General features: G+C 38.9%; 2 protein-coding genes across 10 annotated transcripts in view; one reads left to right on the forward strand and one right to left on the reverse strand.

Moving 5' to 3' along the window:
* ARHGAP1 (Rho GTPase activating protein 1) overlaps nt 1-5329 on the forward strand; it is a 34380-nt gene extending 29051 nt beyond the window's left edge. For all 3 annotated transcript variants that reach the window (XM_081937451.1, XM_081937453.1, XM_081937452.1), the window contains one exon: nt 2047-5329. In XM_081937451.1, coding sequence (XP_081793577.1) covers nt 2047-2226 — 180 coding nt within the window. In that variant the 3' untranslated portion in view covers nt 2227-5329. The remainder of the gene's footprint in view (nt 1-2046) is intronic.
* A 2936-nt stretch (nt 5330-8265) lies between these two features.
* Nucleotides 8266-25616, reverse strand: part of ATG13 (autophagy related 13) — a 39351-nt gene continuing 22000 nt past the window's right edge. For 3 of the 7 annotated variants that reach the window (XM_081937446.1, XM_081937443.1, XM_081937444.1), the window contains 8 exons: nt 25075-25170; nt 20497-20607; nt 18518-18657; nt 16466-16583; nt 16136-16213; nt 15850-15966; nt 13817-13945; nt 8266-11577 (listed from right to left, as the gene is read on the reverse strand). In XM_081937446.1, the coding sequence (XP_081793572.1) occupies nt 11500-11577; nt 13817-13945; nt 15850-15966; nt 16136-16213; nt 16466-16583; nt 18518-18657; nt 20497-20607; nt 25075-25170 (867 nt within the window). In that variant the 3' untranslated portion in view covers nt 8266-11499. The remainder of the gene's footprint in view (nt 11578-13816; nt 13946-15849; nt 15967-16135; nt 16214-16465; nt 16584-18517; nt 18658-20496; nt 20608-25074; nt 25171-25616) is intronic. The other 4 variants (XM_081937447.1, XM_081937445.1, XM_081937449.1 and 1 more) reach the window with 2 other exon arrangements.

Raw genomic sequence — 25616 nt, forward strand, 5'->3', positions numbered from 1 at the left:
GGATAGCTTTATGTGAGGGCCTTTTACCAACCGCCTTGAAAGAGGCGGTGGTGAGACCCCTGCTCAAGAAGCCTTCTCTGGACCCAATGGAGCTAGCAAATTATCGTCCTGTCTCCAACCTTCCTTTTTTAGCGAAGGTTGTTGAGAGTGTGGTGGCTCAGCAGTTCCCGCGTCACCTGGAGGAAGATGATTATCTAGACCCGCGCCAGTCCGGCTTCCGGCCCGGTCACAGCACGGAGACGGCCTTGGTCGCGTTGGTGGATGATCTCTGGAGGGCAAAGGATGGGGGTTGTTCCTCCATCCTTGTCCTATTAGACCTCTTGGCAGCTTTCGATACCATCAACCATGGTATCCTATTGCGCCGTCTGGAGGGGTTGGGGATCGGGGGCACCGTATTGCGGTGGTTCCGCTCCTACCTCTCTGGCCGGACGCAAAGTGTGTTGACAGGGGAGCAGAGGTCGACCCCGAGGCCCCTTACTTGTGGGGTCCCACAGGGGTCGATCCTCTCGCCTCTCCTGTTCAACACATATATGAAACCGCTGGGCGAGATCATCCGTGGTTTTGGGGTGAGATATCATCTGTACGCTGATGACACTCAGCTGTATATTTCCACCCCAAACCACCCCAACGAGGCTGTTGAAGTGATGTCCCGTTGTCTGGAAGCCGTGCGGGTCTGGATGGGTGACAACAGGCTCAGGCTCAACCCCTCCAAGACAGAGTGGCTGTGGCTTCCGGCACCCTGGTACAACCAGCACATTCCATCGCTGGCCATCGGGGATGAACAATTAGCCCCGGTGGAACGGGCACGCAATTTGGGCGTCCTCCTTGATGCCCGGCTAGCTATGGAAGATCATGTGGCAGCCGTGGCGAGGGGGACGTTCCACCAGGTTCGCCTGGTGCGCCAATTGCGACCCCTTTTGGACCGGGAGGCCTTGCACACAGTCACTCACGCGCTGGTGACGTCTCGCCTGGACTACTGTAATGCTCTCTACATGGGGCTCCCCTTGAGGTGCACCCGGAGGCTGCAGTTGGTCCAGAATGCAGCCGCGCGGGTAATTATGGGGAGATCGAGGTTCTCCCATATAACACCGCTCCTGCACGAGCTGCACTGGCTTCCTGTGGCCTACCGGGTGCGCTTCAAGGTGTTAGTTACCATCTTCAAAGCGCTCCATGGCAAAGGGCCTAGTTACCTGCGGGATCGTGTCCTGCCCCATACATCCCTGCGGCCCATTCGCTCACACAGAGGGTCTCCTCCGGGTGCCGTCCTCTAGAGATTGTCAGAGGGCGGTGCCCAGGAGTAGGTCCTTCTCTGTGGCAGGCCCTACCCTTTGGAACGACCTCCCCCCAGACATTAGAACAACAACCGATCTCCGCTCCTTCCGCAGTAAACTGAAGACCCACCTGTTTCGGCTAGCCGGCCTGGCATAACTCGACAACTTATCCACCCCTAGGTCATTTTTAATTGTTAATTTTAGTTTTTAAACTATTTAAACTTTTTCAGCATTGTAATTATTTATTTATTTTTTACCTCCTCTGTATGACACTGTGTTGACTGTTGCTTGTGTACGTCGCCCCGAGTCCCTGTGGGGAGAGGGGGCGACTAATAAGTTTAAATAAATAAATAAATAAATAAATATGTATCTTAAATCAATCAAATTTATAAGATCACTCAACTCACAATGTCTGTGTGGTAAGTTGCTGATCTGTCCTTAGACAGTTGAAATGATTATAAATTGACAAATATTGACCAATTAGATTTTTGTTACATTATTTCAGAAAAGTTTGAAACCAACAGAGTAGAAGAAATTAGCAGATGACTGGTTCTATAAACAAGGGGAAGAAAAAAATATTTGTAATTAAAGGATTGTAGTCTACTGAACAGCAGGTGTTCTAAACTCCAAATATCACTATTTTATACATAAACAACTTTGGTCTTTATTGAGAGTTGAATAGATGGTAAGGAGCTCAGAAGCATTGAATCAAATTCCCGTTTTCTTTCAAGTGGTAAGAATAAATTTTCTTTCTCTCCCATTACTTCACATGTAGGTCTCTGCCAACAGTGATATCAACAAGATGACCAATGCCAATCTGGCAGTAGTTTTTGGCCCAAACCTGTTGTGGGCTAAAGATGCAGCTATAACCCTCAAAGCCATCAATCCTATCAACACCTTTACCAAGTTCCTCTTGGACAACCAGATGCAGCTTTTCCAGAACACAGAGGCTTGAGCCTGTTTGTGCTAGCACACTCTGTGCCCACTGTGACCATTCCTTTCTTCTCCTCCTCCTCCTCCTCCTCCTTTTCTTTTCTACCTTGCTTTGGAGATGTGACCATTCTGAGGGAATTCCAGGTGGTGTGTAGTGTGAAAGATGGATACAGTTCACTTGTTTTTATATATGGAGGGTTTTGCAAGAGGGGGTTTATCAGATGAGGAGGGAAAGCAGATCTTGAAAATCAAGTTCTACCTTGGCTATTCTGTCTTGAGTACTGGCACTAGGATTCAGGTTGTTCTTAAATGTTTTATCTCCTTTCCTTTCCTAAAGATGTCCTAGCAGATAAGTCTCCTTAGCTGTCAGTGGAACTGCTTTCTCTTAGTACCAGGCCCCGGGGGAGTGGATTAGAGTAGAATTTATCTCAATCGTTTCTCTGGTCCAAATTGATTCTTCACAGGTGCCCAAGTCAGGCAATCCTCTTTAATACTGATAGTGATTTGCTGAATACACTTTATACCTTTGAAGGACACATGGACTTAGTCCCTGGCAAAACTGAACCATAATAAAACTGGCTTAAGTGCCTGGAAATTTATCTATAGATTTCATGCAGCTCTGACACTTGATCTGTTATCAGGTGTTCCTGTTATGTAAAGATCCGTGCTCTTGGATGCAAGAGAGCTCACTTTTCTGCCTTTTCAATGTTTCCTGTAGACTTTGCCAGCAATTTATTTCAAATTGGCTTTGGCAGCAAGCCTTTCCTTTTCAATTGGCAGATGATGAATGCAAGTATGTGTACATGTATTGATACGCATTCAACCAGACCAGCTCCTCTCTGCCAAAGTCCAGATCAAATGTTGGCCATACCTGTGACTGAAACAGGGGAAATGGGCTATTAGGTGGTTCTGGATGCAGCACTTTAGCCATTGGAATTATATTTGTTTTCAAGCAAAAGCTTCATAACAGGGCCAAACCTTATTTGCTGGGATCTACTGTGCCAAAACTTTTAAAGAATGGATTTGTTTCTACCATCTTTTCCTTATGGGACTCAAATGTAGTTTTTTGACTTAGTCAAAATGACACTGATGCACCTTTGGTTTCCTTGGCACTTGAGAGATTTGATGCATTGCTTTCTCTTTTTCTAGGAACTGAGACAGCCCTGCAGTAGGTCTATCTCGCGTTTTTGACTATCTCTTTTTGACTGTCTCATGAAATTAGTTTTGTAAGAGCTAGTCTTAATTTATATAACAATAGCAGTGTCCTACAATGTCTTTAGCGGTCATAGTTTTAAAATAAAATCTTAACATTTCCATTATGTCCTGCTGACACCTCTGTTGGCAGCTGAATATGGCCACATAGCTGTAAGTTGACCCTACAAGGTAGAGGGCCAAAATCATACAATTATAAAGAGTAGCAATATTTTTTACCCCAAAGTTCAGTGAAATTACGTAATCAAATTATTTGTTATGCTTATAATTAACAGATGATCAACGAGAACTAAAAAGTGCACCTGGGTGATCGGTGCCAGTAGTTGAACCATGGCTGGTGTAAGAGTTCTAGTAGTAATTGAAACAATTCCCAAATTGTTAGTGATAACCAGGAATGGCAGATTAAGGTGGTTGAAGCTATTAAGAGGGGCTGATGTGCTAAATTGCTCATTCTCCTTTATTAAGGCACATAAGATTAATCCCATATGTTGTACATAGTGGTTAGTCTAAAGAAACATGGGACCCTTTCAGTTAGAAATAGAAAGTTATGAAGTTTATCAAAAGGTTTTTTTTTCTTAATGTCTTTTATATAATACTATTTAGCATGACTAAACGAGGAGTGGCCTTGGATAGAAACTATATCAATATTAGCTTCATTGTTTTATATTTCAGGCCATGAATAGCTTGTAGGCTATTTTTTATAGCATGCCATTGTGAATTGAGACTAGATTTGGTCTGATTCTAAGCCGTAGAAATATTGCTTTGTTTATTAAAAATGCCCAGGTGGAAAAGAAACTGATTGTACAGAAACTGCAATTTAGAATAGTAAGGTCTCAGTGCTCCACGTTCAGTCCCTTTACCCAAACTATCATTTCTATACTTAATTAATTTCAGAATTGTATTAACATAAGTTGGAGACAAAATAGTTTCCTGGGGGTTCAGTATTGTCATACTTGGGCAATGACACATTTATCAACTACATATATTTCAAACTCCTGAATGTGACTTTGCGTTGCCAGGTTATAAAATATATCTTAAGTGTAGCATATTATTAAAGCAAACTTGCAAAACTGTAGAAGTGAGCCCTTGTAAATAACCTTTAATAGTCTCACTTTGTTGAGAACTACCAGAAAATCTAAAGCATTTGATTGCTTTGTTTCTTTATCTTTTCTCATTTTGCCTTCTTGAAACCATAGCTAGCCATAGACCTATGATTGGGCTAGACTGTTTAAAATAATGAAATATGTGGTTGGAACTAACACTGCATTCCCAAATTTTGATTTCCAAAATGCCTGCTGCCTGAATTGGGGTATCCAAGCAGTCAGAGTAATTAGAGTAGCAACATCCATGTAGCTGTTTATGTTTTCCCACCTCCTTTTCTAATAGAACTTGATGGCTTGTTGTAGCTATGCTCTTTTGTTCTTTCGGTGATACATCTACTTATTCTTGTTCATTGTTGCTTAGCTTTCATGTTAAATATTGACCTCAGTATCTGTTGATGGAGTACTCTGTCTCCACTTTATTCCTCTTTTGCCTGTTATTAAACCCACTGATTATTTGGCATCCTTTGGAAACCATTCTGTGCCCACTTTGCTAACAGCTAATCCGCTGCTTGTACTGACACAATTTTTGGGTAATACTGCTGATGTTGAGTCCAATCTGGATGACTTATGTGTGCTGCCTCAGCCAAATATTACATGGCCAAATGAGCCCTTATTGCACACTCTCCAGTGTGGTCTGCATGTGGTATTTTTTGTTGCTGTTCCTTCTTTTGATTGTTTATTGGGAGCAAGGCTGGGGGTTGTTACTGTGACTTATTTACACATCCTTGTTTATTTCCTTCAATTGGTACCAATCTTGTATTCAGTTTGCACTTTTTGTACTTCAATAAACACTCAAAAGCCAATAACAAATTTTGGTGTGCTTCTCAATTTGTTATTCTAAGACTGGTTATTAAGAGATGCTTTTAAAAAATAGGCACCTACTGACTCCTATATTTTCAAGTATTGTTTGCTTAAATCAGTATTTGAAAATATAAAAGCTATTTTGTTCCCCATTGTTAAACCCGTTGTGTTGGTTGGATGCAGCACAATGTCCCTGTTAAGTATAAATCAATGCTTATTAAATATTGTGCAGCCCCTTTTACCTAGTGTTTCTCCAACTCTATTATGGCTGTTTTAATTAATTAGTTGCTTTCAGATCTGGAGTAATGTTACTACATATCCAAATGTTTGTATGTATCTTCACTGCAACTAAAGAGGAATAAATCTGAAATTAGGATCTCATTGATGGCTAACCTGTCTAGAACAGGCTCTTTTCTAGGTAATGATCTCACTAACTCTTGAAAAGAAAGCTAGAAAGCATCCAGCTTCTGAAGATAAAGTTTGGTCCTATGTGAAGTACATTTATGTTCCTTTGAGTGAGGGCATATTTGCTTGCCAGGAGTGTGGACTATTATAAAAACTAGAACAATGTCAACTGTGAGAACCATAAATTAATCTTCTGTCCTAACCCTTATCTAAATTTACAGATAAATATAAATATCATATTGCTATTTGGAATAAAAATGAAAATATTTATAGTTACTGGGAAATGAATTATATATTAAAAATAAACAGGAAAAGGAATAATTTTGTTTAAAATGTTAATTTTGGCTTTTATTCTCAGAAAATGACAGGTTGTGTGATAATTGACTAATAACATGATGAGTCTCATTGAAATTAGTAAGGTAACGGGAAGAATCACACTAATTATTTTAGTGTGGTATATTTATATATTCTACCCATTATGAACCCTTCTGTTGATATGAGTTAATTTGATTTGTAATTCAAGATAAAACACTTCAAAAATTCAAAAGTAAGGGACTGAATTCTGATTCTAGTACTATATTAGCTTTTTAAATAAAAAAATAAAAACTTGTAAAATTTTCATGAACTATCAAGTAGAAAGCTTTTGACATTTTTAAAACCGAAACCTTCTTTTAGTACTTGGATATAATCCTTCATAGCACAGAAAATGCATCAGGCAAATGTTTATAATAAATATGTGGGAAGAGTCACTTTATTTTTTCTAAGTATTTGCTCTCACAACCATTTTTATATTTTTAATTTCCAGATAATTGGGGTTTTTTTAGTTTTCCATAGAAAAAGCCAAAAACATGATCCAGCATAAATATGGTTACCATTTTTCTCTTTGGGAAACTAGGAGATTTCAAAGGGTAGAAATTGCTATCCAAATTAATGTTGCATTTGGTTCCCATGTGACATGTTGAGATCATACCAGAATGATTTTTGTTTATTTATTTATTTATTTCTTAGATTTTTAGACCGCCCCTCTCCCAAAAAGGGACATTTATGGAAATTACAGCCACAAAAGCCTTTTTCTTCCTTATAACTGAGTATGTACTTAAACTGATATTAAGTTTTTTCTGGAAATGCAAAGCCAACCCATCATCCATAGATTGCATGCAACTGCAATGTACCATATGGAGGGCCAAGGGATGATTTATTTCTCTTATCTACCAAAGAGAACTGAACATCTTAAGCTTTGCAGAAGCAAAATACATTCATTTTTGCCCCTTAACGTCTCAGTTGAGCTGGGGAGCATAGGGGACGGGGAGGAAGATGTCATATGGAAAAAAAAATTAAGGCAGTGCTTCCCAAACTTTCCTTCATTACCCAAAATCACTTATCTGAAAGTATTTTTTACCCAATGTAGGTTAAACGCTTTTAGTCAAATAAATGTTCCTGTTGGGTAATGGGTTTGTGTGTTGTTATCCAAAGAAAGACTTTTACCCAATTTTGAGTAATTTACCAAGTTTACAAAGCGCTAGCTTAAAGGTATCCATTTGTCCCCAAAGTAAAGATGACCTTGCCTACAAATGTTGATAATTCATAGTATCCAACACACCAGCATTTAAGGTTTTAGTATTTGCATGACTATACCCTAATACATAACTGCTTTTTAATGTGTTTGTGATAGCTCTGAGATATGTGCATTCTGTAAACTACAGGTATGTGTTCAAGCTAATTTCAGAGTTTTAATATACAATCAATTTATTGTACACAGAGATTTCATTTACCCAGCTTTACCATGCTTCTGTACATAATGTTGTATTTTCCTTAGAATTTAAATTGCACATATTTCTAATATGGAAAAAATGAGACACTTTTATAGCATATATATTTATTAATTTAGTTATATAAATGATTTAAAAAATAAATCCACATCAAAAGATTCTTGCCAACCTAAAATGAAAATCTGATAGCATAATTAAATCAGCCTATCTCCATTTTGTGGAAGTATAAAAGTTTTTGATGTAAGTATTGACAAAGCTGGGCCTCTCGCAGGTTTATTACTTAAATTTGTGTATGTACGTACACGCACATATGCTGCCTCCTATCACTTTAGATGGCTTCTGATCATGTGTTTTTCTCCCGTTCTAAAGGACATTTCTAGTCTTTCGTGTCTATAGATTGCTTTTGGAATATTTGAATTATTTTTTCTCAAGTACTAAGCAGTATAATCAAATTTATCAAATTTTTACTATTTCATTAAACTGCAAGGGAAACAAAGTGGACGCCATAGAAAACCTAACCAAATTACTTCTGTTTCATAACTGATCTTCTATGAGTGTGTGTCTGCTTCTCATACAATCATGTGCATTCATACTTGAAAATCGTATTGAATCTGGAGAGGCATATTTCTGAAAAAAACGTTGGGAAAGATGATATGAAAATGGCAATTCTAAAAAAAGTTAGAGGTTTGGGGGCTTTAACAGGAAGATAACTGTTTGTTTTGCCTTGCTAAAATCTGAAGTTTTGGTAGAAAAGACAGTGGAACAGAAGAATTTAAAGTAGCATAAAAGGTTTATTGGAAATTGTATGAATGTGTAGTGGCATATTTTGAATAGTGTTTCCAAATAAATGCAGGGGAGGGACCTTCTTCCTTCAATTGACGCATTTGAATGTTGCCTGTTATGTACAAATTCTGATTCACAGCACTGTAATGCAAGTAGACCAAAATGTATCCTTTGAAGATCTATAACTGAATCCCTGCTAAGAGGATTTATGTGGGATAGTAAATTGATGTTTGTTAGACAAAGCCAATGCAATTTTCTCCAAAGATTAAACAAAGAACCCAGACTCAGACAACAGCATCTTATAATATTATGTAAGCATATTTCTTGTTGTTTCCTGCCCCCGCAAGGACCCCAATTCTGTGAAGGTCTCAAAGGGTTATTCTGTTGATAGAACATCAGAATCATACCAATGAATACAATCCAATAGATATTTCAGTGTAAGAAAAATCCTGAGCAGGAAATGAAAATCAACATGAGTAACTTGTAATTCTATTCAAAGATATTGAAGTTATTTTATCCGTATAATTTTGAACTCAGAATAAATAGTTATGGGTAGTTCTCAACATACAACCACAATTGGGACTGGACTTTTGGTCACTAAGCAATGCATTGTTAACTGAATCATCAAGTGACTCAATTTTATGTCCATCTTTAAGCAAATTATGTGGTAATTCAATGAATCTCCAAGACAAGTAACGGTGGTGCAATGGTTGCAACTCACAGGATGGGCCTTAACGTCACTTTTTCGTAGCTTTGAAATGTCAATAATGAATGGTAGTAAGTTGAGGGCTACCTATATTTGACTACATTCCTTTAATTGCCACATCATTTTACTGTGAAAATGAAGGGAGAACAAAATAAGTGTTGTGACACGAATGTCAAGGTAAATGTGCCCAAACAAAACCTCAGTTTTGATAGAGAAGCGATTTTAGGAACATTAGGAAAAGTAGAAACACAATTTCCTTACCAGATATTATCATTTATAAGAATAGGCCTTCCTGTAGTTTTATGTTGGAAAAGCCAATCTTATTTAAATAGCTCTACATCATTTGACATCTCATGAAGAATAATAAGGAATGCTTCCCCCCCCCCCCCTATATTCATATAATATTTTGATTAGAAAGCTAAGCGGCTCAGGGAATCAAGCCCTATTTTATGCAGATATGACTATGGGTTGGAGCCTCTTTCTATTTAAATCTATTTTAAAGTAGTTTTGATGTTTCTATCATTCTGAGTCCCAAAACTAGCACACAGACACCCTACTTGGGAGCAATTTAGGTATGAACTTAGATGTGTTCTCTTCAGTGGACCCATAATGAATAACAATACCATTTATTGTTTATTTTTAATCGAAAATAAATTTAAAAGATATTTTTCAGTCAATTTAAATAAATTTCTCACAGCTTGAGCCATTAAGATAAACTACATGCTAGAAGATAAAATATTTTATTTTCTGCCCATTTCTGCAAAGCAGTAGGGAACAGAAAATGCCAGAATGTATCTGAAAGATGTATACTGCCCTAATAATCTCCCCCATCACCCCATCTTACACCTCAAGCAAGCAAAACTTTTTAAGAGCAGAGCACTATACTTCAGGAAGTCAACATTCCATTATTTTAAACTGTAAATATCCTTCATATCTAAAAGCAACAATCATACAAAAGCATCTAAGATGAAAGACAGAAGGAATGAGAGGATATGATCTTCTTTCTTCAGTACAGTATATGGCAGTTCAATTCTAAACAGGTTTACTCTAAAATTATCTTCCTAAAGTTTTTTAAAGATGCTTGCTCCCATTAAAATATGCATAGAGGTGAATTCTCAGCCTGTTTTTTTGACAATGGAAAGGAAGAACCTGTGTCCAGAGCCTAACCCTGAACTCATATGGATGTCTTTTTCCTTCCTTCCCTAATAGTTGGCGTGGAACATGGAGCAAACAGAACACATAGAAATGTCAGTCAATTGCATTACTTAATGCCTAACTCGTTAGAAAAACAACTTTAAACAAAATGTTGCACGATAAAACAAGTACCGTAAATCTCGTAAAATGTACTGCTATACCAAGTTACTTTCTAATTCATCGCAGATTACATAAATTTATTTTACAAATATGACAGAGCTCAGCTTTTTAGAACTCTGCAAATTCACTATACCAGAGACCATACCTTAATTGTGACATTTCTAGACACACACCACACCACCCCCCAAGAGGGCAGAATGAAATCAAGTTAAACTCTGGGAAAGATAAACTTTCCAGCACAACATGTCTGCTTTTGGAGAGAAAAAAAAAGGAAGATGCCCTCGTTCTTTTTAAGGTTGTTCATAGCACTTTTGCAGTGACACAGCAGCCTATGGCCACAACAATGTGAAAACATAACATACAACTTTTCTTTAAATATAGTTTCCTTTAGAATAATAAATATTTCTTATTTCTCTTAACATAGAGCAGCAGCATCTGTAAAAACTTTGGACTAAAGATCCCTAATTAAGTAATCCTAAAGAATTAGGATCACTAACATATTTACAATTAGCAATTGTAAGAAGACCCCATGAACTCAGAACCTTCAAAAGCAACAAGACATTTTGTCTAGACTTAGGCAGGCTTTTTTTTTTTAACTCTGTTGGTGGAAAAATATATGAAAAGCACTTTTTTCTGCCATTATGGATGAATTCCCAACTGCAGCAGGGGAAAAAACGTGGTCTTCATTTCTTACTTCGGCATGCAGATGTGCAACACTTTGTTTCCTTTATTTAGAACATTAGAAGTGAATATTATCACCTGTTGTAGTATATGAAACACACTCACTGAAAATAGACTAATTCTGCAGTATTCAGAATTCAATGAGCATGGATTATTCTGTTTGTTTGGATCCTTTCAAGTGATGGCTCTATTGAATCAAGTGAAAAGAGACAACAGTTGATGGAAGCAAAAGCAACAGAAAATCATTACAGATGAGAGAATAGAAGGCAAAAGTGATCATTTTGTTCTTCACTACACTGCTTCAGATGCCAATTGTAACAAGAAGGAAAATGAATTAATTTGCCACAAGGTCAGTTCAAAGTGATTCACATTTGTTTCTGCATCGGACAAAGCCCAGAAATCAAATGAAATTATTGGTGCAACATAACAGGACCCGGAAGGGAGGCAGGTACAAAATGAATAGGCCTGCTTTTCCAGAGTGCCGAAGAGGACGTCCGAGGCTGTTCTACCTTGGTTCAATTTCACTGTAAGGTTTCTACAAAAGCATCAAATTCTTTGACGTTCCTCTCATGAACAGCCAATTTCTCTGGCAGTGAGTCCTGTAGAGAGAGGAAATGTGTTAAGTGTCTAAACTGAAATCTCTGTGGGCAAAAGATGCAGCGCTCAGCCGGAAAGAGAAGCATGCCCATTCAGAAAGCTCTTTCATTAATCAGAAAACGTGCACATTTCATTCAGATGATTGTGAAATGGCAGGCAGAAAGAAATCAGAATTATATTAAATAAATATATTTAAATAAACAAAGATGAGAAAATTTGGCCCAAACCTTGAGTTTTAAAAGCACAAATGGGACTTGAATCTCAGGTTATTACATTACATATTTGCCAAGAATAAAATACTTAGCTCACAGAAAGCAAACCAGTGACTCTTAGTGGAACCCATCAATATAGGTCAGTGATGGCGAACCTTTTTTGGCTCGTGTGCCACAAGTGGAGGGAGCGCAGGGAGGTCAAGTGCGGGCATGCCGCACCCATAATGCAACGCGCGACCCCCCCAGTGCATGCGCGCACAACGCACGACCCCCCCAGTTTTACATTTTTTTTGCCCTCCCCAGGCTCCAGGGGCTTTATAGGAGCCTGGGGAGGGCGAAAAGAGCCTCCCCCGACCCCCCAGAGGCCCTCCGGAGGTTTCAGGGACTGTCCGGAGGCTTCCCTGAAGCCTTCGGAACGCTTAAAACGACCCTCTGAGCAACCCGGAAGTCACTTCCGGTTTGCTCGGAGGGTGGTTTGAAGCGTTCCGAAGGCTTCAAGGATGGTCCCTGAAGCCTCCGGGGGGGGGCGGGGGAGGCTCTTTTCACCCTCCCCAGGCTCCTATAAAGCCTCTGGAGCCTGGGGAAGGCGAAAAGTAGCTTTTAAAAAGGTGAACTCAGCTGGCCAGCGCGTGCATGCGCGCTGGCCAGCTGACAGGGCAGCGCCTCGCGTGCCCTGACAAATGGCTCCGCGTGCCACTTGTGGCACGCGTGCCATAGGTTCGCCATCACGGATATAGGTAATCGTATGGTTCTTTTCTAAACTGTAAGGATACACTACACGATAGAATATAAAAAGTGGCTCCCAAAACCTAGGAAAAACAAAAGATCTATCCACCTAAGCAAAGCACACAACAGCAAAGCATTCACATAGTATTTGAATCTTCTAACCCCTCAGATAGATCTTGAAGATACTTATTACTAAAATTATAGCTTGCTTTCTTACAAATAAGCTTCTAAGTGAAATGCTAAGAGTGCCAGCTGTCCATCCATATCTGTACTTCTAAAGATGCTTTTCAAACCCATATGGGGCTCAATAATACAATGACACAATACAAAATAGCAACTAATTGAAAATCAAGAGCACCTCTGTACTAGTCAATATGAGAACATGACAGTGAATCTATCATAGATTTTCTCCAGCTGTATTTTCTTGAGATACATTTGTTTTACAAATTTCCTCCAAAGCTCAAGGTTAACTAGCTCCCTCCTTCCAAACAGAGCATTATACAAAGAGTCAGACACTGGAATGGCAAGGAGGGGGAAAGGTAAGACTGCTGTTTCTCATCAAATAGATTTCATAATATCAATTATTTCCCAGCGTTTAACTAAAGTCAGTATTGGGAAAAACCTTCCACAATTAGAAAAAAATTCTTGAAACAAAGGAACTAACATGCAAAAAGCAAAAAGTAAAAAAAAGAAAGGACCACACATTATTTATTTATTGACCAAAGTTTTGTATTAGCCATCACAGTGAAATTGAAACATCAGTGGCCTTTACAATTTGTTAGAAAACACACTTAAACTTGTATAAAACTTAAAACCCCTGAGAAAAAGAAAATCTTGCTGCTATACGGGTCCCTAGGGTGGCTATTACATATCATGAGCTCAGGATTAAACATATTTTTGGCAGTTCCAGGCAGATTTCCAAGCAGTTCTTGCCTTATTTATCTATCCAGTTTTTAGACACACTTCAGCATGTTTAAACTGAGGATATTTCTGAGATTCTAGCAATAATTTTAAGAAAAGTCAAAACTATTACAAAATCAATTATTCTTAGCCAAACTATCTCATACAGTCATTGTGGGGAAAAGGGGAGGAAAGGAGCACTATATATGCCACCTTGGCCTCAGAAGCAAAAGGCAGTATATAAATTAAATTCATACATATAAATACACGCTTGTAAAAACTAACATTTGGACTTCCTGGTTCACAGCTCTGTCTATTTGTCCAACTTACTAATACACTCTCCAAATTGGAAATGAAAAGAGCTATAGAAATAAATATTACTCACAGAAATCTTATTGCTTACCAGGTCTTCTGCCATGGATTGAGCTCCAATATCAATGGAGAGGCTGCTGAGTTGAGGAGGATTCTGAAATTCACGATAGAAAGTCCCTAGGTCCATGGGGATAATGTCATCTTTAGAAAATGCTGGCTTCTAGAATTCAAGTGAAAGATTTAAGTCAACTATGTGCAAGCAACAAAATATAAAATACGTATCATTCTGAACTGTGGTCTCTATTCAGTGTTTCATGAGTCTTTTTAAAATGAAAATACAACTGTTGTATTGCTATAGTTTTTGCTTTAAATAGTAATGTATCAACTATCAACAGATTTCTCTCTCATTCTTATTTTTCCACAGAATCTATTAATCTCTGGTTAAAATATTTTTCCTGTATTATTTTTAACTTTCTGAAAGAACAAAATCTGATTATAGATTTAAAATATTTTGATTTGTAATATGCTATGGTTGATTTCTGAATTGTCACTTTTTGTTACAAGTCATTGTTGTAGATATTTTCTTTGCTCATACTAGAATAAAATCTGGATAATGAAATAAACTTTTGATATTAATTTTGGGTTTGCAAAAATTAGGGCAGGCAATTTTTACCTACCGTGTTTTCCCCAAAATACGACATGTCCTGATAATAAGGCCATGCCACATTTTTCTGGTGGGCAAAAATATAAGCCCTCCCCCGCAAATAAGCCCCACCTCCAGCCAGGCAGAGCGTCACTCACCAACCTAACGGTATCCCGAAGGTGCCAAGCTGTGGGAACCGGGGGGGGGGGGCAAAGGTGATCACATTGCTTGGCGCCTTTGGGATACCATTAGGTTGGTGAGCAGCGCTGGGCCCAGCTGAAGAGGGAGGTTGCCGGGCGGCTGCTCTCTTGCGAGCAGGCTCCCAAAGAGCTGGGCACAGCCTCATGGGCGAATGGCTGTGTTGCGCTGTCGTAGCAGCGCAACACAGCAGCCATGAAGCAACCACGCTCACGAGCAGCCACCCGGCAAACCCCTTTTACAGCTGGGCACAGCGCCATTTACTGACCTAGGGGTATGGCCAAGCCGCAGGAGTGCCTGTTTGCCGCCGCCCAGCTTCTGCGGCTTGGCGCCTTCGAAATGCCAGTGAAAGGTGCTCTGCACAGCTCGAGAGGGGGGGTTACACGAGCGGCTGTTCTGCTCTCGCTTACGCGCCTCCCAGTCTCACAATGCCTTGGCCTAGCTCTCTCTGCAGAGCCAGGGCACCTCCGCTGTCACCGCATGGCTTTTTCGGCGGCTTCCAAACCGAGTCTTCCGGCAGTGGCCACCCTGAGCGTACGCTCTATGATTGTGAGCTGGCAGAGAGTACAACCATAGAGCGTACGCCCAGAGCAGCCACTGCCGGAAGACTCGGTTTGGAAGCCGCAGAAAAAGCCATGCAGCAGCGGCAGCAGAGGTGCTCTTCCTCTGCAGAGAGAGCTGGGCCAGGGCATCGTGAGGCTGGGAGGTTCGTGAGCAAGAGCGGAACAGCCACTAGCGCAACACTCCTCTCCAGCCGTGCAGAGCGCCATTCACTGGCATTTCAAAGGTCCCAAGCCACAGGAGCTGGGCAGCGGAGAACAGGAGCTCACACAGCTTTGCGATACCCCTAGATCAGTGAATGGTGCTATGCTCAGCTAGAAAGGGGGTTTGCCGGGTGGCTGCTCGTGAGCGTGATCGCTTCATGGCTGCTGTGTTGCGCTGCTGCAACAGCGCAACACAGTCATTCGCCCATAAGGCTGTGCCTGGCTCTTTGGGAGCCCGCTCGCAAGAGAGCATCCGCCTGGCAACCCCAAAACAATAAACCCTCCCTTTATATAAGGCCCAAGCCATATTTTGTGGGTAAAAAGAAAATAAGACCCTGTCTTATTTTCGGGGAAACACGGTCGTTTGATAACGAATTGTCTGCAATTAAATCACCAAACTCAGAAAGCATCAAGGACCCCACAAAGAGACTAGTGCTCCTTGGAAGAAAACTTTCCCCCAAACACCAGACCATGAAGTTTTAAATACTAGTTAATTGTGTAATGTAAGTATAGACTTACAAAATCTATCATAACAAATTCATCATGGATATTCCCACTGCTGCTGCCACTGGAACCCACTGAGTGTAGGCTACCTTGTAAGGGAGACTCTGTGTCTGGAGAATCAGGAGGATTTACCTATTGAAGGAATTCAAATGTCCAATTAACATAATAAAGTCCCGATGGGCAAAATTAAGCAGAGACAAGAAGTTATCTTTGCAGACAGAAATTGTAGGCATGCCTGGCATTCAGGAGGCACAATACTGACAATAATTTTATAGGACCAAGAAAGATAGTCAGTTCTTACCATGGGATCGTTATCTTCTAGTTCAAAGCTCTTGGGAGCAAACATTTGAAAAGGAATGTCCAAACTGGCCATTGTCACCTAAAGAGGTTGAAAAGATAGAATCTCAAATGTCTCCTGACAAATCCTACTGTTTCTGCCAGGATGCAATATACTGCTGAAAATTTTCATGCCTACAATTAGTCAGGACAAGTTCAGAAATTAGAGAAAGCCAAATACAGCCAAGTTGTACAGACTACCATCTGGAATGGCATTTTTCTTGTGTTATGGGAAAGGACATTCCTTGTGTCTCACTTCTGAAGCCATATGCAAGCAATGAATCAAAGCAATTACCTGGCTGATGGGCTTGTTGACAAAGGCTCCCACCTTTCGAACAAAGAAGGTCTCCAAGGCATCGCGTGGAGAACCGCTCTTTCCTTCACTGCTGTTAGATACGGTTTCTGGATCCTCACTGAAAGTTAAAAGAGAAAGAGGGTGTTGTTATTGTTATTATTACCATTATTTTTGTTGTTATACTTTATTCATTAAATATGAAACTCAGTCAACTGAACATTCAAAAATGCATCACAAATGCCATAGACTGGTGCTAATGGTTGATACAGGTTGCTGTCAGCGTCCCAGGTATCAACCAAGTACCTTCTTAAAATATACGATGTTCTGAGTAGCGCAGTTTTTTGCAGTTCCGCTGGTGTTATTGCAGGAAGCTGCAATTCGTTGATGTATCTTATAAAATTCTTGGACATGATACCAAATGCCCAAATGACAATGGGTATCACTGTTACATGCTTCATCCATAATCGGATAGTTTCGATGGCCAGGTCGCAGTATTTCATGATTTTTTCCAGTTCTTTTTTTTCAACTCTGGCATCTCCTGGTAGCGCGATGTCAATAAATTGTACATTTCGGCCCTCTACAACCGTGATATCTGGTATGTTGTTATATTATTATTATTATTATTATTATTATTATTATTATTATTATTATTATTATTATTATTATTATTATTATTATTATACGATTGTATCACAGCGGCCAGTTGTTTCGCCGGATTTGGTATTGATTACTAGTTGGGCCCCACCCAGGGGCCTAGGATGTCATAACGTATTTTCGTAATATACGTACAGATCCAAGCAGTGCAGCTTTTTGCATTTGACTGGTGGTGATTTTGTCAAGTTTTAACTGTTTTAAATGTAATTCCAGTGCTTTTGGAATAGCACCCAGTGTGCCAATTACCACTGGAATTACCACTGCTGGTTTGTGCCATAATTGTTGAATTTCAAATTTTAAGTCCTGGTATTTCGCGATTTTTTCATGTTCCTTCTCGTTGACCCTGCTATCACCTGGTATTGTGATGTCTATGATTGTAACCTTATTTTTCCCAACCAGTGTGATGTCTGGTGTGTTATGCGCCAGTATTTTGTCCGTTTGTATACGAAAATCCCATAGGATCTTGACCATCTGATTTTCGGTGACTTTTTCAGGCTTATGTTCCCACCAGTTTGTTGTTGTTTTAATATTATAATTTTTGCACAAATTCCAGTCGATCATTTGTGCTACTAAATTGTGCTGCAATTTATAATCAGTCTGCGTGATTTTTTTACAGCAGCTGATTATTATTATTATTATTATTATTATTATTATTATTATTATTATTATTATTATTATTATTATTATTATTATTGAGATACAAAACCACTGGTACAAAGCACTGGATATGAAGCACATATTTTTCCTAATATCTTTCCTAGCTTTTTACTATAGTTATAAATAGTATTTACCATAGAATTAAAACTTAGATTTTAAAGGTGTTCTGAGTATTCCACCAATGATAAACATTCTTTTTATTTGAAAGTTATGCTTTATCTTCTAGCATCAGTCTACACATCACACACACACACACACACACACACACACACACAGAGGTTTCCTCAACATTTGTTTGACTTGTTCTTATCAGCAGCAATCATTTTATGTACTAACAAAACATTTTAAAAATGGAGGCAGTGAATTTAGGATTAAGACAGCTCCCCCCTTCCCCAAAAATATTTTTTTTTCAAAGAATGAAGAGATCTCTGGCACTTAGTGGCACTGGCATAATCAAACAAGAACAAGTTTTAACAATATTGTTGAGAGTTTGAGAATTATGCTATCTTCCCATGAGGGTGCTACTTACAGAAAATGTAGAAAAACAACTTTTTTAAAAAAGGGAAAACACTAAGCTGAAAAATGTAAATTCCTAGAAAAAAGAACTTGAAAGGATGATGTTAAGCTTTTCTTCCAAAGCTACTAATCTGCACAACAAATGCCATGAATTCTCGAGCAAATTAATTTTTGGTTTGTAAAAGTCATACATAAGTAAGTCAGTTAAGAAACATAAATACCTACCTACTAGATGGAGTAACTGCAGAGTAATGGCCTCCATCCAGGGGAGTGCATGTCATTATTTTCTCATGATCTGCCTGGGTGCCATGCATCGGTTGGCTAGGAATCAAAGGTACTCCTCCCTCTTTTCCTGGGACTACCAACTAGAAAGTACAAAGATCAAACTGGTTATTTTTGAAGCCATTCGGGAAAAGAGAGAATGCTCAGTTCTCTTACTTCGAAGATTGCATTTCAGTGGTGGGTTGCAGGCGGTAGGCCCCGGTACGAGCATACAGGAGCCTGCCCAGAGCACTGGATACCATTACCGTATGGTGCTCCGGAGGGCCCACTCACCCACCTGAGCTCCTTACCGGTCTTAAGTCTTCGGCGCTTCCGCGGACATGCAAGGCACATATAGCGCCTGCGCGATGCTCCGCTGAGCAGCTGGAGCGTTGCAGAGGCTCATGGAAGTGGTAAGATGCACGCATGCACTCCGCACGTCCATGTGGACGCCGCTGAGCCCGTTCCAACCGTACCGGTTGGAACGGGATCTAGAACCCACCACTAGTGCAATTGTTTGTTTTTCAATTAAAAGTAATGGAATTGATGACATATTTTGGCTATTATGGAAGAAGCAGTGCACCTTGCTTCTTAAGAACTTGAAGAATTTCTACCAATAGGCAAAGAGTGAGGAAGAATCTCAGTCAAATGTATATAGCAAAGTATAGAAGGAGAGGAACTAAAGTAGAACTAAATGGAAGATAACAACTTGAACAATTGAGGGCTGCTCTGAATCCCCTGTAGCAGTTTTCATTTATTATTTATTTATTTTGGACCTACTGTCAGAGAACCTTCAAACTTCTTAGCAAGCAGAACTGAGCTGTTTCTTAAAGTATACCTTACAAGAAAAAAATACTTCGTAGCATAGCAACATTTGAATGAGTATACCTTGTAATAATTATAAATTTTATTTAATGCACATGGATTTATACCATGGTCCCATTTTCATTGTCATATAAAATATCTAACTATACCCCCACACTGCATTAAATACGACGACAGTAGATATGTCTTCCATTTTTCAAGAATCATGTAAAATAATCCACACTTCTAAAAAGTTAAGCAAAGAAGGTATGATCAAAGTTCCATATGGTGTTTAGGCTTTCCCAAGGATCCAAGAAGAAATGAAATTCTATCATTTTGAGATGCAAATCGAAAATGATAGTTTCAGATGTAATACAATACAATACAATAGTAGAGTTGGAAGGGACCTTGGAGGTCTTCTAGTCCAACCCCCTGCCTAGGCAGGAAACCCTATACCGTTTCAGACAAATAGCTATCCAACATCTTCTTAAAGACTTCCAGTGTTGGGGCATTCACAACTTCTGGAGGCAAGCTGTTCCACTGATTAATTGTTCTCACTGTCAGGAAATTTCTCCTCAGTTCTAAGTTGCTTCTCTCCTTGATTAGTTTCCACCCATTGCTTCTTGTTCTACCCTCAGTTGCCTTGGAGAATAGTTTGACTCCCTCTTCTTTGTGGCAACCTCTGAGATATTGGAATAATGCTATCATGTCTCCCCTAGTCCTTCTTTCTCTTAAGCTAAACATACCCTTAAGCTAAACATGTAATCAATGATATCAGAAAAAAACCAGACATTCTCATGTATGTGTGTGTGTATGTATGTGTGTGTGTGTGTGTGTGTGTGTGTGTATATGTATATGTATATATGTATGTATATATATGTATATATATATGTATGTATGTGTGTGTGTGTGTGTGTGTGTGTATATGTACTCCATATTCTCTAGATCTTCACTTTAAAGAATGCTCATTAAAGTCTCATTTCATGTGAATGCAAAAAGCAATATTAGTGTTCTTTGTCCAATGCTACTACCATCATAGTTTTTTTCCAACTATTATCCTATTTTCTTTGCCAATGTGAGACAAATAGAGTAAGTTCAGAAAAAGTGTTAGCTTTTAGAGCAGCAACTTCTGAGAATACCTGATGAGGATGTGTAGCACTCAAGCCGCCAGCAAAGACTACTGGGTAGCCCAAGTCAGATGATCCAACTCCCAAGGCTGCAGGCTGATAAGAAAGACGAGAGCTGGAGAGCTAAGAAATAGGGGTAGGGAGGAAAAAGAAGAGAAAGGGAAACCCCACAGAGTCTGAATAATGTTTAGATATATAGGAAAGGGAAGAAAATGAAATGAAGATTTGCAAAATAAAATTACTATTCTTGTTTCTAATATTTTCTCTCACACAAAAAAGTTCAGCTGGTTTTAATGGAACATGACTCATATTCTTGATTTTTAAGAACCAATTTCCAAAGATCTAAATTAAAGAAATTACCTTCATACACTTTGAAAGCTAAATAGTGCCATAGTCTAATATTTAACATTTTAAATAAAGAAACAATCTGTGGAAATGGCAGTACAACTATTGCTCTGAGAGAAGCCTACCAAAAGAAGTAATAATAGTGTTAGATAATTATCATTCATAGGCCCCATTTTATCTCTCACCAGGAAGGATAAAATCTAAGCAGAAGACATTTTGAATTTCAGCTATAAAATGCAAAGTTTGCAAAAGCAGAACTTCTGGTCATCAGAGAAGAAATCTAAACCCTAACCAAAATTAATATCTGAGACATCTCATTTCACTGCAACTATTAAAATAATAAGGAAACCCACAAAAGATGTGCCAGAGGACAGAACTGATGCTCTGTTTATATTACATCTCTTACTCTTGACTATCCAGAGTACATATATTGCAGAATCTATGAAAAATAAAGGCTGGAATTACAACTCTTACACACACACACACACACTCAATTTCCATAATATGTTATACTACACTACCTGTTGTAAGCATTGCATGTGTGATTTCCTAGCTAAGGAAAATATGTTTGTATGTTTATGTGTGTGTGTATAAAAGTGTACCATTATCCCTATTAGCCTTATTAAAGCAAATGATAAGAACCTGTACTTTTGGATGGTAAATCCTATACAGGTAGTCCTTGACATACAACAATTCAGTTAGTGACCATGTTGTGGCCCACCAGAGGCCAGCAGAGCTGGCAGCAGATTCAGACAGTGAGGAGGTTGGGGAGGAACATGGGCCAGTCCTGGAGTCTGGGGAAGGCTCTGATGAGGGCTCTGTGTCAGAGGCAGAGTGGGGGCCAGAGCCATCTGACAATTATCAGCTGCCTTCAGAGTCAGACATCAGTGAGGCAGACGAACAGCTGGAGTCTGTTCCCAGTGTGCACATGCGCAGAGTTGCCAGATGAAGGGAACAGCTAAAGAATAGGGGTCGACTTGGGAGTAAGGCCACAGGTGGACGATGAATGCCCGCTCCCAAAGGAAATAAAAGAGGAGAGAAAGAGGACGAGTTTGCGGAGACAATTATTTCGCTTAATTGGTTTGTGACTCTCTGAGACTCCTTGCCAAGTTTTGCAGATATCGGCCTGGCAGCTCTCTAAGCCAGAGAAAGTCTAAGATTGTAAATCCTCCCTTGAAAGACTTTGCTGGATATAAATGAGCAGAATTCACAGTAAATTAATAAAAGTGTTTTTTGTCGGGACAAGGAATTTGCTTCATGCTCTTGGGAAGCCTAGGTCAGAACAGACAATTCAGTTACAATGGCATTGAAAAAAGTGACATGATCATTTTTCATACTTATGACCATTGCAGCATCCCCATGGTCACATGATTTATATTTGGCTGCTTGAAAACTGACTCACATTTACGACAGCTGTAGTGTCCTGGGGTCATATGATCACTTTTTGCAACCTTCTGACTAGCATAGTCAATGGAGAAACCAGATGACTAATTTAACAGCTACATTGATTCAGTTAACAAATGTGCCCAGAAAGTTCGTAAAATGGGACAAAACTCACTTAACAAATGTCTCACTTAGCAACATAAACTTTGGGCTCAACTGTGGCCATAAGTCCAGGACTATCTGTAATCTACAAGTCTTAGTCATTTTGGATGTTCAACATCAATTACAGGACCATAGGTATCATCCCTATATTAATGAATGAGATTTGTATTGTTGGAGATTGCTGTAGCGACTAATACAAATGTTTTGCTATTGCTTTTTTTTGTTTCGCAAGATGTTTTTTCAACTATTCATTGAAACCCACAGCAATGAGTTTTCTTGAGTTCTAAGTACTTTCATTTCAGCTTCTTTTTTAAGTTTTTATTCACCTCTTTATCCAAGATGCATTCTTGTTATATTTCTTTGAGCTACCTCATAGTCGTGCTTAGAACTACATTATTTCTTTTTTGTCAGATGTGGACTGGTTCAGTGCAGTTGCTCCATGGATGAATTGCAGAAACCTTTCCAATTCAATTGAAATTTGAATTATCTACCTATAATGTTCAATTTAAGCTTCATATCTGCTAATCTTCTTGGCTATTGTTATTCCCTGCTGTATTATTTCCAGTGTTTTCTTAATCTTCCTTGCTTCTAAGTAATATTTCTTGATCAGGTAATCTTCGGTAATCTTGTTCTTCAACTTCTTTAACTCTTATGGCTGACTTGCATCTGATCTTAACATATTGATCTTATTTTGCAGCCTGACGTTCCTTTTTGGTGGTGCACTGTTTGGCGTTTTTTTCTTGTTTGTTCATTTTGTATCCACGTTATTCAGTTACAACTACAGCTGTGCTGTATATTAGTTGGTTTGTTTCTTGCATTGAGCTGGTGCTTATATTTGATATTGCTATATTGGCATCTTTTAATATTTGTTTTAGCTGTTTCTTTGGAACAAGCTTCAATTGTTCAATAGGCACCCTTATTCCATTGTTTTTGTGCTGTTCTTGATGTTCAGTTATTTTTTTCTTTTAATTCCTTTTTTTAAAAAAAATTAGAGGGCTTTTTCATTCTATAAAGGTAGTGTTTTGGGTTTGGGAATAAAAATGATTTAATAGCTATGCTGGTTTCCTCTAGTTTCAACTTCTCCTAGTTTGCCTCTTCAGTCTGAGTTACTTCTGGTAAGGCTTCAATTTTTTGCCCTTGGTAAACCTTTGCAGTTCTTCTAAATCTGCTTCTGTGATTACTTTATTTCACATTACAAACCAACATTCATCTAGTCTCTGTACTGTTATTTCTGATTCTGGATGCTGTTCTTTCCAGAACTGGTACATTCTTTTCAGATATCCTCTTCTCATTGGATTTTATTTTTAATAACAGATCACTATTTCAGTCTTTGTATATTGGTGATGGATAAATCATTTTTCTTCTACTCGTCCTGCAACTGCTAGCCCTGGTTGCTCAGTCTTGATTCCTCTAGTCCATGAGCTTCAAGATCTAGCACAGTCATTGTTGACCAAGGTGACACCCAATCCAGTATGGGCTCCTGTAAATTACATCTCACCATATTTCTTATGGGAGAGGCACTCGTCATTATGAGATTTTTTTTTTAAAAAAAATATCTCACTTTTTAAAAATTTGATCAATACACGACGGCACTGAAAATGATCCCTCCCCCCCTTGTAACATTCATTTTGTCAAGGAATATGATTAGCATGATCATCTGCACAAACATACTGTTTGCTTATACTTTCATTACAGGTACAGGAGTCTTTGACTTATGACCAATTGGAGCCTGCTACATGATTACCTCCTTTAACAATTCCCATCCCTGTTCTCCCCATTAAGTAGATAATGGAGTGGGGGAGGCCTTGGGAGGCCCAGAAGTGGGTGCTATTTTTGAAGCAGCTACCATTCAGGGGCTGAGCCACAGGGCTTAGGAATACCGAGGGATGGAGTGGCCTGCTTTCCTTGTGCAACATGATCTCTGGAGCTTTGGAGATCTATAAAAGATAAGTGAGTGGTCAGTGATGGGGTAGGGGCTGGGACCCCGTAGGATGAGAAGCAGGTCCAAGGCCTGCAGAGTGCCAGGTTTATGGTCATTGAGCTAGGATTGTTGTCACTTGACATCTCACTTAACAACCACTTCACTCAACAACCAAGATTCCAGTCCCAATTATGGTCATAAGCCAAGGACTATCTATATAAAACAGAAAATATCTTATCTTTTTATTATGACTGGAATTATAAACAGATCCTCTTAGCAATGGTCTACTTTTTCCTCATCCTCTTGCTATGCTTTTTCCCATACCTAGCAACAAATTTTCAAATAAAGCCTCATATATCATAATTCTCAATCAATTCTTAGTGTCTCTTCCTTTTTTTGGAAGAGAAAAAAAAATACAATATGCATTGCTGTTACAAAAGCAGACAAACTCAATAGACTGTTACAAGATTTTTTCCACAAAATTTTGCTATGAATCCTTGAATTCAAGAACTTTACAAGCATCTTGCTCAGTAATAAAAATATAAAGGTAATAACTTTCAATAGGATATTTTCCTTCAATTTCCTTTCTTTTAGAAAAGGTATTTAGAAACTATAATGTCAACTTTATAAACAGGACATACCTAAAGACCTGTTTCATTTTAGGCCAGCTGGGCTCACCAAGATAAAGTCAAAGCAAAAGTATTTACTGTTTACTTTTTGTTATGTATCTTTTAGTTTTTAAAATTTTTGGCCATAAACGTTTTCCCCAATTAACTCACTTGAGGTGAAAAGGCCAGCCCCATCATAGGGCCCTTCAAGGTATCCATCACCACAGGAGGAGTCTGAAAATGTGCTTTAGTGACAGTAAATACACACTATACAAAGACAGGAACACACAAAAGAAAACATACAAGGAAGAGAAAGAAAAGAACTTCAGAACGAAAAATGGAAGAGTTTGATGAACTGAATGTTATGTCCAGACATATATTGGAAACGTTCACATACAGAATTGGAGGGCAATTCATGATTTGCAAGAGGTTTAACATTTCAGGGTAACTATTGTATTTTCAAATTAATCTCTTTTTAGTTGCATGTTGCATTTGAGAATTCAGTTTAGGAAAAAGTATCAGAATCTTCTGCAAATACATGGGCCTTCTAAGGATTAGGTCAAATGGTTATTGGTAACAACAGAGGAGGAAGAAAGATCAATTCAGTCAAAACTATCAAATATTCCAATGAGCACAACCACTTCTATCTTCACTAGCTTAAAGAACGAAATTCCAATGAAGACAGGAGACAGGCATATATGCAGAGGAGATGG

The sequence above is a fragment of the Natrix helvetica genome (assembly GCF_964273705.1).
Source record: "Natrix helvetica genome assembly, chromosome: 1".
Classification (NCBI taxonomy): domain Eukaryota; kingdom Metazoa; phylum Chordata; class Lepidosauria; order Squamata; family Natricidae; genus Natrix; species Natrix helvetica.